The following is a 13,702-nucleotide window of genomic DNA, read 5'->3' as shown; positions in this document are numbered from 1 at the left end:
GCAGCCTACAATGGAGGCTGCAGGCATGTAATAGTATTTCTTACACTCAATGTAGTAAAATGGCCTTGAAATATCATTTTTATATTCTCTATAGCTGCCTGCGGGCTCCGCATGATTTTGTACAGAGCAAGCAACTTTATTTCAGTCAATAACGATTGCTAGTTAATGGACCCCCCCCCCCCTCCCTCCCCCCTTTGTATTAGATGCCATTGATTCTCACGTTCATGAACTTTAGTAATATTTGAGAACATTGAGAACTTTTCATTTGTTCTGTAGGTGTTCAGCAGATCTTCCGAGCTTACACTTCTCTTCAGGAAATGTGCAGGCAAACATAAAGAAAGATCAGTGCTACCAATCGTCATAGTCCAACATTTTCTATCATAGTCGAGATTTGAAAAAAGAAAATTAAGTATAAAACGTTTAAGATCACGGTCATATTTTGTTTAATCCAGGATCAGTTCATGTTATATACAAGATGGTATATTCTGTATATAAGTGAGTGATACACTTTTCACTCCAGACATTTTTTTCTAAATGATCTTAGAGGTGACGGGGCTTTCTCCATTGCCGCCCCAAGGCTCTGGAACAGTCCTTGGAAGTCTTCAAATGGAATCTAAAGACCTACCTATTTTCCAAGGCTTTCCAATCTCTCTGACACCTCTTTTATTCTGTTTTAGCTATTCAGGTCTTTTACCTCATTGAATGATGTTTGCATGCGCATACATGTATTTAATGTTCACGTATGTGTGCTTGTGTGTGAATGTGTGCATTTTTGTATATGTATGTGCATATTTGCATGTACACATATTTTTTACAAACATATATGGATGTCTTACAATGTTTTCTATAATGTTTTCATCTTATCTATTTTAATTCTTTTTATTATATTATCCCTCAGTTTAGCACTTTGGCCGACACTTGATGTCTTTTAAATGTGCTATATGATTAAAGATGACTTGACTTGGCTGGACATTTCTGTACCACAGTTACTATATTGATGCCACGTCTGTATGGGATCATCAAAGTAGATCAAATGTGAACACACTTCTTTCTTTTTCTTTTATAGAGTTATTCCAAACCTTCTTAGTCATTTGTGATTCAGTTAGCACTGACGTGTCATCTTCACAGTTAGAATACTTCACATTAGAGGAAAATGTGATATGTTCTTTTGGGCCTCTGATCATACTTAGCTTCCCCTGCTACCATTGGCTCAGCCCCATGCCGAACACTCATCAAGAGATCAGATTTCACATTTTAAACCCCAGCTTGTACTTGTTGTACTCGAGATGCTTTCTGTAAAGCTGAACTAAAGTCGCCTGAGTGGTGTATAATTTTTTTTCTTGGCATACATTGTATATGTTTTTGTACACGCTGCAGGAATATTTTAGAGTTTGTGTATTCATGTAAAACACATCGTTTGCATTGTGCTTGTATGGAGAGGATACAGTTGTGTGTGTGGGGGTGTATGTGTGCCTTTTATGAGAGGTTAGAACTCTTGAGTGCATTTCTGCTTCATTTAAATCCATCAATACCTCAATTAGTAGCTGACGTGGGCTCAAGGGAAGTGCAGTCTGCATGTTTCTCTGCTTTATTTGCACTCTCAGCCCATTGTTTCGTCTTACACATTCAGCAGTGAGAGACTGAATAACACACCAAATAGTGTGTTATCAGTTGGTCTGTGTAATTGAATTTTGTGTTAAGTCTATGAGTGTAAGTACAAGCAAAAAAGAAACATTTAAAATTTACTGGTTATTTTTAACCTGCTCCTCAAACTTGTTTGTTCTTTTGGTGCTGTATATACACAGGGCTGCAGTGACACTGAAAAAGTTGAAAAAGTAGTGTTTATTCTTTTTAGTAATCCTTTTTAAAAACCAAATTAGTAAAAATAAAAATGAAAGCACAGGGTTAAATATTAAGCAGGTGTTTTTGTGATTTCCAGCTACTAAAGGTCAGCATGACTGGCTCTCTAAATAGCATATAGCATTAACATAAAATTTTAATACGATGGATACTACCAACTTTTTGATTAAACAAACTAAGTTAAATTTTAAAAAAAAATTAACTAAATAAAAAAACAGAAAATCCCATTGAGCTTACCTTTTAATATTCACCCTAATCCCCAAAATACAAGAGAAAGCAAGGTGTCTCCTAAGAACACAGGCTGCGGGCTACGAATTGCTAATGCCATCTAATCATGTGCAAAGTGTTAAGACCAATGTGTGACCCACCTGCCACTGGGACATGACCAGTAAATTAAGGTCAGAGTAATGAATATCATCACAAACTAAATTTATATCATTTATATCGATAGTATGATATGTTACCCTACATGATGATTAATTTTAAACTGAATTTCTTCTATTACTGCGGCCCACCTGTAGTTCCGTTGCAGCCCAGCAGGGGACCCCAGCACACACTTTGGGACTCCATCCATCCATCCATCTATCCGCTTCCGCTTATCCTTTTCAGGGTCGCGGGGGGCGCTGGAGCCTATCCCAGCTGTCATAGGGCGAGAGGCGGGGTACACCCTGGACAGGTCGCCAGTCTGTCACAGGGCCAACACACAGGGACAGACAACCATTCACACTCACATTCATTCGCACATTCACACCTAGTGACAATTTGGATTATCCGATTAACCTATCCCCACAAGCTGCATGTCTTTGGACGGTGGGAGGAAGCCGGAGTACCCGGAGGGAACCCACGCAAACACGGGGAGAAACATGCAAACTCCACACAGAAAGACCCCGGCCTGATGTTGGAATTGAACTCAGGACCTTCTTGCTGTGCGGCAACAGTGCTAACCACCGTGCCACCGTGCTGCCACTTTGGGACTCACTAGCATAAATAGCAGAGGTGCACATAAGTGGTCCGCAGTCCCGCATTCGCTGTCAAAATAAAAGACGCACACCAGATAAGAAGTTGCAACGCTGTTTGCGAAGCCAGCTCACCTCCTGCAACCACTTTTCCGAGAATATGCGTTTCTTTTGCGGTTCGGACTCCTTCTGACATTTCTTTGGAGGTGGAGGAACACCAAAGTGTAATTGCTTAAAGTTGTTTAAGTTGAGTTTGCTTCTTCGACATCTTTATAAGTTCTAAACAAATGTCTGTCCTCCTCCAGAAAATCTTATGTACACAAATGCGCGTTGCAACTGACTATAATTACAAATTACAAAAGGAGGCAGAACTGAAACTGAGAATAAATAAACAGGAGGAATAACTTAGAATACAAAACTGAAAATGACCAGGACAAAGCACACATTACAAAAAATGTGAGGATAAACAGAACCAAAATGTCAAAACTCAAAACACAGGGGCAAAGACACGAGACCGTGGCATTTTAGTTTCGGACACATGGTTATTGTTTATTAAGTAAATAGTGTTCACCTTTTTTACACCTCTTCTAATGTAAGGGAATTTGACCATGTGGCAAAAAGCTTTGAAAGGGTATAAATCTTTGCATTCCTCTGTTAAGTCCTCCTCTTCCTTTCTGTTGTCTTTGTTCCCTCTCTTTCACTCCCTTCTCGACCACCTCAGCTTTCTCCTCCTCTCCTGTCTCCCCCTCTTCGCACTCACGCTTTCTCCTCTACCCGTCCGTGTTTTATTACCAGGCCCCTGTAATATTGCTGGATATTAAAAAATATACATCAACTGAGCAATTACAGGCCATCAAAAAGAATAGGTTTAGCCCGGGGCTGTGCAAGTGCTGCACGGTAGATGCATAGAGATCAGATGAGGAGAAGGCCTTACCTCTGCACGGGCCACTGAAGCACAGCCGAGAAGATGTAGAACATTTTAGGTACTGCATTGTACTTCACATGTTTCATTCACACGTGTTTGTATACAAGGTCAAAAACAGCTTGAATACCTCAATGTGCACAGAGAGGTATTCATATGTGCAGTCAGGGGCACAGGAACACTTCAGCAGTCAAGCATGCGCTCGTAGGTACAACCGTAAATGATGAATACAGTCGTGCACACGTGATTTCACAGTCATTGTGCGCCCTTTCTAGAGTTCTTTTCATGAGCAAACATGATCCCTGTTGATGTTAACTCGCCGAGGCCTCCGATTTAGATGGAGAAAATAGCCCCTGTTAAGGAGCAATAACATTTAGAGATGGGGCTGAGGAGACTCTGTTTATAGGACTCACTTAAAATTCATAGTTGCTATGCAAAATAAATCAGCAGTTTCCTGCGCGGGGGCAGTGGGTACGGGAATGATGGCGCTGGGAGCGAGGGAGAGGGAGGGGCTCCAAGTGAATAAGGGATGAGGTTTAAACGTCGGCAGTCCCAAGTCTGACACGCACAATAGCGCACAGACCCGAGCGTGCACATCCGCGCAGGCACACACAAACGCGCACGAGTATCAACCCCCTTTTGATTTTTGCTGGCTGCTTCAAAGATGAAAATGTGCTGTGAGGGAGGGAAAAAAGACAGAGAAACATGTTGAAAGAGTCTGTGTGTAAGTGTTTGTTTGTTTGTATGTGGGGGGAGGTTACTGTACGCGGGATCCGTGCTTGTGTGCGGACGTGCTTGTCGAGTCTCTTGATTTGAATGTAGAGCATCAAAAACAAAAGACTGAGAGATATAAGTCTGATGTTTTTGGCAGATGGCAAATGATCACAGATATACAGATGTTTCAAAGACATGTTTGAGCTAATTAAAAGATAAGGCACACAATTTAGTTTTCCCTCTAGAGGGAATTTACAGGTTGTTTTAGCCACACTAGAAGCAGAGATCCTGAGCAGGATGGCAGTGTTATTATTCTGCTCCTTTCATTTTAAAAGGAAAAATTGTATTGTAAACTTGATAACACCCTTTGCCATCATCAGGCCAAGGTTTTTATTCATCCAATACTATTATAACATTGTTATTTTGACACATTAGTGTGCTGTTGTTATCATTTAACTCATCAAACATCCTCACAGAGCTTATGGCATGTGTGTAAGCCTGAACTCCCCTTAAAAATCCAACGCTGGTGAGGCCTTGATACGTGTGGTATCCGGTATAGCGACACCTTCACGCATGCCACCGAAATGATGAATAACAACTGAGCAAAAAATAATCTGCAGCATTTTTCAGCCTGCGTGACGTTTCAACACATCAGAGTAATTCAAACGCCATCATGCAAATAGCCATTCACACAAGTGTGGGATAATAAATGATTAATTATGTTTTCAAGTACTTTAAATGGCTTGTGATTGTCTAACCTTCCTGGCACTCCAAGTATAATCAAAGCGTACTGTGTGCAGCCAAAATAAATTATTACAAAGTTAGCTACAAATGCTGGTTCAACCACAGGAATGCTTTGTGTTTGTGTGCGCGTGTGTGTTTGTGGATGACGGTGGGTAACAGGTCTGTTTCTACAGTGCTCTCTGTGTTTTACTTTGGATTTGTTTGTGTACATGCATGCCTATTGTGTGTAGATGCACTGTGCATGTGTGCAAGGCCAACGTTGCTGTATTTATGCATTTCTGAGTGTGAGTATGTGTGTGCGCCTGTGCATATCTGAGGTTCGTGTACGCCTGTGTGAGACAACAGCACGGCCAGCGGACTTGTCTGCTGTGTATGAATAATCAAAGTGGTCTCTCTCATCATTAAATCATCACTGTCCTGGTGGGAGCCTGAGGAGGGAGATGGAGCGAGAGAGCGAGGGAGAGAGCGAGGGATCATAGTTAGCGCTGCAGGGGTACATGCTCGCTCTCTCTCCTCCATCGTGTACTGTGGCTGAGATGTGTCATGAGCACAAGTCTTTTCTGCTCTCTGCGCTCGCCCACTTAGCTCCCCCAGACACATCCGCTCTCGTGCGCACACATATTCATACATACGTGCACGTTGTTCAGGAGTGTACAGACACTCGCGCACTGAGTCAAACACACGTATCGCTTCCTTTCTTGGAAGCGAAGGCCTCGGAGCGCTGCTACAAAAGCATCTGCCACATGTAGCTGCTGTTACTGTCCTATTCAGTCACACAGTCCTCACCACTGCGTGCAAACACCTCAAAATGCATAGCGCATATATACCGGTAGTACAAATGTGTTTTCCTAATAAAAACAAGACTTGGAGATTTGTCTTTTTGACAGAATCCTTTGTAGCTGATTAACCGACGAAAGCTGCTCCACTAATTAATCTTAAAATGACAAGGAGTCTAAAGCGTCTCTCAGTTTTGCATCATTTTGTAACCTCTTTCAGCCTATTACAACCCCAAACCTGCCCATTATTAAAAAGCAGATACGATATCATGCAAAAGTCTTGAGTCGGCCCTCATTTCTTTATATTTTGCTTTCAGGGAGCCAGACTTTCTTGTCTTGAGCAATAGCTCTCAAGGCTGTCTGAAGGTCTTTCAAAGCTTTACTTTGGACATTTGCTGTTTTTCCCGCTCTGTCCAGTCCAGTCCTTGTACCTGACCAGTTTCAGAGGAATGTTTTTGTTTTGTTTGCTTTCTTAGCCACTTAAGACTGACATATAAATCATTCAAGCATAAAAAAAAGCAAGGCTGTTGTTTCTACACACACCAGCAAAAAAATCTATTTTTAATTGTATCTTTAGGCACTTTGTTACTAGTGGTCTGTGACAAAAAAAATTTTTTTTGTTCAATTGATGAAAAATACCAAAGATAACAGTTTGATAGCCATAAAATCTTTGCACCGCTAATTCCCCAAGAGCTATGAACTGTGAAAACTTGGCAGCATGGTTGCAGGCCTAAAAAACAGCAGTACCTGAGAGAGTCATCTTACTCCTCAGTCGATCCATCTACAGTTCACTTAAGCTTCATCAGAAATGGTCTCAGGAATATGGGAAGGAAAGGTTAAGGTATGCCCAGTTAAACAAAAAACTCAAGTGAAAATCAGTGGCAACTAGTCTTATGAAGAGACGAATCCATTTTTTGGCTCTAATCATCATCAGTATGTAGGGAGAAGGTCAGGAGAGACGTACAGCTGTCTGTAAAACACGGTGGAGGCTCTGTCAGGGTTTGGGGCTGCGTTTTAGCCAGTGGTGTTGGAGATTTGATCAGAATTGATGGCATGGCAATGACACATGGCCAATGCAGTAAAAGGATATTGGATAGGAAAAACACACACTGCAACACTGTCAGTCATGGACTGGCCTCCCCAGAGCCTGGACCTCAACATTATTGAAGCAGTGTGGGACCATATTGAGTGAGGATGGGGGGAAAAGGCAGACAACATCCGAAGAAGAACTTTGAATGTCCTTCAAGAAGCCTGGAGAACTATTCCTGAAGACTACTTGAAGAAATGACAAGAAAGGTTAGTTAAGAGAGCTCAGGTTGTGTTGAAGAATAAAGGCGGACATAACAAATATTGAGTTGGAATCTGGTTAGAATCGTACAAACTCTTTCTTATGTATGGTTGCACATTTCAGTTGCTGAACCCATGTCCCATTTTCCATGTCCCTAGTAAAATATAAGGAAATGAGGGATGGCTCAAGACTTTTGCACAGCACTGTAGACTAGAGAAAGCTAGGGTGACAATTGGCAGGTAAGGACATGCATAATCCCAAGTGGAAATCAAGATTTAAATGAATGTCCTTAATATGCTTTTACAATTTATTCAAATGCTCTTGTGAATACAATTTTAATATAAAACTTAAAAAAAAATTCATAAAACATTATTTACATGTGGCAAACATTATTTGATGTATTATTTATTGTCATTTGTTGAAATCTGTGGCTCATATTTGTCTGCTTAGATACCTTTTAAGATTCAGTATCGTCTGTAATTACAGCTTTTCTAATAGGAGTGATTCCCATAACCATATTCTGCTGCTGATTTCGATGTGCTGTCTAACACTACTGACAGCAGTCGGATCCTCTGAATTGTTTTACTTGAATTGCAAAGTGTATAATAATAATTGAGATAATGCTCTCTTCGATGGAGATTAACATATTCATTCAGTCTGCTCAGACTGCAGGAGCTAATATGGTGTAATCCAATTCAGGAGCTTCACACCTTAGAGATCATTATGGTGTGAATAGCACCTGAAAGTCTCTGCGAGTGTTACGATCAGGAGACAGCTTCGTGTAAGAAGGGAGAAAAAGATGGAATAAAAGAGAGTGTGAGTACGAGAATAGTGTGAGTAGAGATTGTGGGTGAGAGACGTTCACAACAGATACTCATTCTGCTGAATGACACACTCGCACATGGGCTAGATGTGCTGCTAATGAGCCTGGTGTGCGGTTACGGTGTAGAGCCAGACCGACTCCACTCTCAGACCGAAGGGAGTTCAGTCAGGAGTCACTGCTTTTTTCTCCTTCCTCCATTCCTCTACCTCATCTTCAGAAAGGAGCACGTTACCCTTCACTGTCTTTATCAAAGCAGGCGCTGGCTTACCTGAAAGGCTCCTTTTCAGTCTTCTAAGTACTGGGAGAGACAGGCAGACTCAAACAGGAGTTCGTGGCGGTCCCTGGAGTGTTTAAGTGGTTGTCATAATTGTCACAAAAAAGCAGAAATAGAGTTTTCTCAGCATTAGACAAGAAACACAGTAGAGTGTGCCATGTTCTGGGAAATACATATTGATATATTTTAATTTGATGTAAAACTCTATGCTAAAACGTGAAGGTAGTGATTCCAAAGTGGCACATACACATTAAGCATTATGTCACATCCACATATAGAGAAACCTAGCACTAACAGTCAGGAAATTAATAAATCTTCTACTTTATTTCCCCTCAAATGGTGCCATATTTGTGGGTTGAGCAGCAGAGTTGAGCAGTTGGGTTGCGCCCATGAAGAACTATTGACTCTGGTTTGGTCTTGTTCATTGGATCGGATGATTGAAATCTGAGGAAACACTGCTGTGAGATGGAACTCAGAAGTGTTCACAGTTGTTGGGGTTAGACTCCAGGCAATCCCAAATCTCCACCGTCTGAGACCAAACTCTATCCTCTGAGATGACAGTGCTCAACCCCCACAGAGCCGGGTTTATCAGAGACTACCTCCAATATTTGGGAATTGAGAAGATGTTCCAGGTTGCTGTGGCTGTGTATCTAAATAAATAAATGACCCCAAACAAGAGTCAATAGCAAAATAAGCTGTTTGGCATTGACAGAGAATATTTGGCAAATTTTTCATGGGCCCAACCCTCCTACTCAACTCTGCTGCTCAACCCACAAATGCATTTTCCTTACATAGGCGATATTTAAAGGGAAATAAAGAGGCTTTCCAACAATATAGGATTTATTTGCAACAAAGAAATAGTCACCCTTCACACCCCAAAACAAATTTCCTTCCTTTTTCTGTATATAGGTAGATACATTTGTGTGTGTCAGCTTTGTGTATGTAGTGGAGTTTTTTCTACTCTTCGCTCGATATGATGACAAAGAGAGGGGATATCCCTAATATGGTCATCTCAATTATGTGGGTGTGGCTGTGAGCAGGGTAATCCTGTCTACTTGAAGTTTAACTCTTGCTCTGAAAGTTTGCTCAAAGGGAGGTTGGCCTTAAAAGGAGAGGCGCTAAAACAGCTTGTTTCAGAGAATCATGCAAAGCTACTGTAGTGGAGTTCAAGAACAAATAAATACAGTAAACCATATTGTTTTCTTTTCACTTTTACTCATTACCCACCCAACTCTCCGTTCAGTACCAGCCATGATCACCTCCTACCCGAACACCACTCTTGCCACGCAGGGTGAGGAGAAGAGGATGAGCTGCATAGCTCACGGAGAGAAACCCATCATGGTGCGCTGGGAGAAAGAAGAGCGCATTATCAACCCCGAGACCAGCAGATATGTGGTCACTGTCAAAGAGGTGGCCGACGAAGTCATCTCAACGCTCGTGGTAAGTGCTCGGTTTCACTGTAAATCGAAACGCATTTCAAATCTTCGGGGAGCACGCCAACCTTCAGTCATTTTATCTGTACAGACAGATGGAAAGCAGAAAGGGAGGAGTAGAGGAGGCAGGGCAGAGGAAAACTCAGGCTAAAAGACATTCTCATTGTATTAATCTTTGAGTATGAATTATTAATTATTAAGGAGGTATTTTCCAATTAAATTTAATGGTTAATACACATTATGAACAAGTACAAATGTAATGCAGTAAATTGAAGCAATGTACGCCAAGAGATAATCGAGTGGAGGTCCAGCCTCTCTCTAGTTTATCGCAAATTAAAAGATGAAAGTGCTGGAGATGAGTTCAGTGCCCTGCTGTCTTTTAAACTCACTCAGGATGAAACAATGTTTTAGATTCCTACCTGATAGCAAAGCTCTGCACACTTGAAAGCCTCGAGTTTGGTGTGTTTCTCTGTAGATTATGCCTACTCTTCGCGAGGACTCTGGGTTTTTCTCCTGTCATGCCATCAACTCCTTCGGCGAGGACCGAGGCATCATACAGCTGACAGTGCAAGGTGAGCTTCAACTCACCTCAGCTTTTTTTTTGTGTCAGTGGATTGGTTTCAGGAAAAAGTTTTGAGTGATTTATTGGTGTTTGAGATATTTCGTATCTCTTTCTCTCTCAAACTTACTGTTCCACAGAACCTCCTGACCCTCCCGAGGTGGAGATTAGGGATGTCAAAGATCGAACCATAGCGCTCCGCTGGACTATGGGCTTCGATGGAAATAGCCCGATCACAGGATACGATATTGAGTGCAAGAACAAATCAGGTAGACGCGAGGAGAGGGGAGCGATGTAACTATCACGAGTCAAACTAAAAAAAACAACAACAATCCAGAATTAATAAAAGAGCAAAACCTTTATCGATTGTTTGACAGTGTGTGTTCACCCTCTTGTGTTTTGTTTCTTCTAGCGTCATGGCTATCAGCCCAGGTAACCAAAGATGTCTCGCCACAGCTCAACCAGGCCACTATTATCGACCTCCACCCTTCCTCCACTTACAACATCCGCATGGTTGCCAAGAACGTTATCGGCAACAGCAACCCCAGCAATGAGCTCACCATCACTACTGATGAAGCAGGTCAGTGAGCTTCAGTTTGGGGGAGTGATATTCTGTTTAACGTAGAGCCTGTTTCCTCCGGCCTCGCAAACCTGTTGAGTCGTCATGCACGTAATTATTTTGCAGTTGCTTTAAATGCAGGTCATCATCATTTTTTATATCTTGAGAAACAGCTCAGTCCACCGTTGCTTTTAGTCATCTCTATCAGTGTTCACTTACCCTCTATTGCCTATAATGATCCTCCCTCAGGCATTCCAGCACATTAAAATGGCACATTTTATCAGATTCATTGCTAAAATAAAGTGCTAAAATTCATATATCATTCCTCACATTATTTAAGGTTAAAGTTGATGATGTTACAAGTTTTTTTTTCTTTTTTTAATTATTATTAAGTTAAGGTGAAACCTGCTGGGGTCATGAATCAGCAAGCGCATCGAGGAACATGCAATCTTAGCTCAACAGCACCATCTAGTGTAGCTGAACGCGATTGAAAACAAATGAAATTTCACAGTGAATCATCTTTCCCCGCATTATACCCAGCGGTGTTTAATAACGTTAAATGATGTGCTTCATTTGCAGCTCCTGATGGCCCTCCACAAGATGTCACTCTAGAGCCCACCTCCCCACAGAGCATCAAAGTTTCCTGGAAGGTGCTGTTTGAAAGTTTTTAAGTGCCGCTTTATGAGCTGAGCCATTCATACACAGGGACTATTCTCATGCATCTCATTAGTCATCGAGAATAAACACTAGACAGTCTTTTAATTTACAGCCGAATTTTTCCAAATACAGACCAAATACTGATTTGCATTTGCCATTCTATTTATTTATTAATTTATTTTTTGTGTGTTTTTCAGGAATTTAAACAAACTGCAATAAAGTAAAAATTATATCTTGAATTTAACAATGAAATGAACACAGTAATTAAGTGTATTCAGCTGCATTGATTAAAATCTGTGGTATGTATGGACTGACATAAGACAAAGTATTAATGTAATTATTTCAAATATAAAACACAATTAGCCATAAAGTATTTCAGAATTACCCAATAGGAAGAATCTGAGTAAGTCTGAGCTTCCTGATTCTCCTCACAGCCTCCACAGAAACACCTGCAGAACGGTGTGATCCGTGGCTACCAGGTGGGCTACAGGGAGTACAGCCCCGGTGGGAGCCACCAGTTTACCATTATCAGTGTGGACAGCACGGGCGATACCACAGAGAGCATCGTGCTGGACAACCTGAAGAAATTCACCCAGTACAGTGTGGTGGTGCAGGCTGCAAACAGAGCAGGCACCGGGCCGTCTTCACAGCAAGTGGTCACTAAGACACTGGAGGATGGTAAGCAGGGGATGTGGGCGCCTCTTACCTGGTGCATTTCCATGCAGCCATACTGAAAATGTTGCACTTTAGCAGTTAGAGTAGTTTGTAGCATAATAATGCATTTTAGTTATTCTGTATTTGTAACTGAAGCAGTTTTAGATATTTTTAACTGGATCAGCATATTCTCAGATTCCTCTCACATCAAGCCTTAAATGAGCAGGGGCTCAAAACCTTAAAGCTATTCTCGTGAAAAGGTTTCCATCTACTGGGCATATTTTGAACTGCATTACATCAAACAGTAAGCTTCTCTTCTGTCTGGGGCTCTAACATAGAAGGATATACAAACTTAAAAAGAAAAATAAAGTGTTTGTTCTTATTTAAAACCTTTTATTTTGTCTCTCAAAACACATCTCTTTTCCAAAATTAAAGAATGCATTCAGTATTTAATGTTAGAATATGACTTAGTCAACATAATAATACATTTAACATATCAGAATCACTGCAGGATGCAAATATATATCATAAACTTCCCTCATTTTAAAATAATCATAGTTGTAAAATAAAATGATTTATAAATGGAGGTTTTGACTTAATATTTGGTGGCAGGAGGTATTTGTGTGATTTATTTTTGGATACTTGTTCAATATCCTAGATGAGGGTACTTTTCCTTAAAAAGACTCCATTATGCTTCCACTTCAATACTTTTTTTTGTCTCCCTTGTCTCTGATAGTGCCGTCTCGGCCTCCTGAAAATGTTCTGGCAGTGGCCAAGTCTCCAGAGGTCATTTCACTCTCCTGGATACCTCTACCCAGGGAGGCTCTGAACGGGAACCTGCAGGGCTACAGAGTCATCTACTGGGCCAACCTGCCTGACGGAGGTACTAGCACACACACACACACACACACACACACACACACACACACACACACACACACACACACACACACACACACACACACACACACACACCTTTTAGTTGCCACTTAGGCCAATCCTTTGGTCCCTGTCTTTATTTCATTGCTGTTGCTTGCTTACCCAGGCACTAGGTGGCGCTGTGGTTTTGTCAAGGTGCAACAATATGATGTAAAATGGTGTTTTGAAGCTGTTTCAGTGTGTGTGTGTGTGTGTGTGTGTGTGTGTGTGTGTATAGGACAGTTATCACTTATTCAACACTCATGGTGCTTTGTCTCTGACTCATCCTGTTTGTGGTTAGCAGCAGAACGATGAGCTCATTTTTACCCATTTTTAAAGGTTTAAATATGATTTCCAGCCACCTTGTTGCATTAATAATAATGTTTTGTTTTTTTTTACGTCTCATGCAGTTTTATCTCCTTGGGATTATAAACGTACTTGCATGTTTTATATTTTTCATATTTTGTGACCAGCATGTGACTTTTGGACAATCAGCGGTGCGTTACACTACATCCTGATTGCTCACAAATGCTAATCAGCAGTAGAAACGCGAAGCCTGCAGTTC

General features: G+C 41.2%; 1 protein-coding gene across 2 annotated transcripts in view; it reads left to right on the top strand.

Annotated features, from left to right (window-relative positions):
* Positions 1–13,702, top strand: part of LOC308401633 (cell adhesion molecule DSCAM-like) — a 134,577-nt gene that overhangs the window by 104,149 nt on the left and 16,726 nt on the right. For both annotated transcript variants that reach the window (XM_080889931.1, XM_080889930.1), the window contains exons 12-18: positions 9,601–9,797; positions 10,266–10,362; positions 10,490–10,618; positions 10,762–10,929; positions 11,488–11,558; positions 12,000–12,243; positions 12,956–13,102. In XM_080889931.1, the coding sequence (XP_080746057.1) occupies positions 9,601–9,797; positions 10,266–10,362; positions 10,490–10,618; positions 10,762–10,929; positions 11,488–11,558; positions 12,000–12,243; positions 12,956–13,102 (1,053 nt within the window). The remainder of the gene's footprint in view (positions 1–9,600; positions 9,798–10,265; positions 10,363–10,489; positions 10,619–10,761; positions 10,930–11,487; positions 11,559–11,999; positions 12,244–12,955; positions 13,103–13,702) is intronic.

This window comes from Rhamphochromis sp. 'chilingali', assembly GCF_963969265.1.
Source record: "Rhamphochromis sp. 'chilingali' genome assembly, chromosome: 8".
NCBI classification, from domain to species: domain Eukaryota; kingdom Metazoa; phylum Chordata; class Actinopteri; order Cichliformes; family Cichlidae; genus Rhamphochromis; species Rhamphochromis sp. 'chilingali'.
The sequence above is the reverse complement of the archived record's forward strand: the minus strand, read 5'-3'. Positions and strand labels throughout refer to the sequence as shown.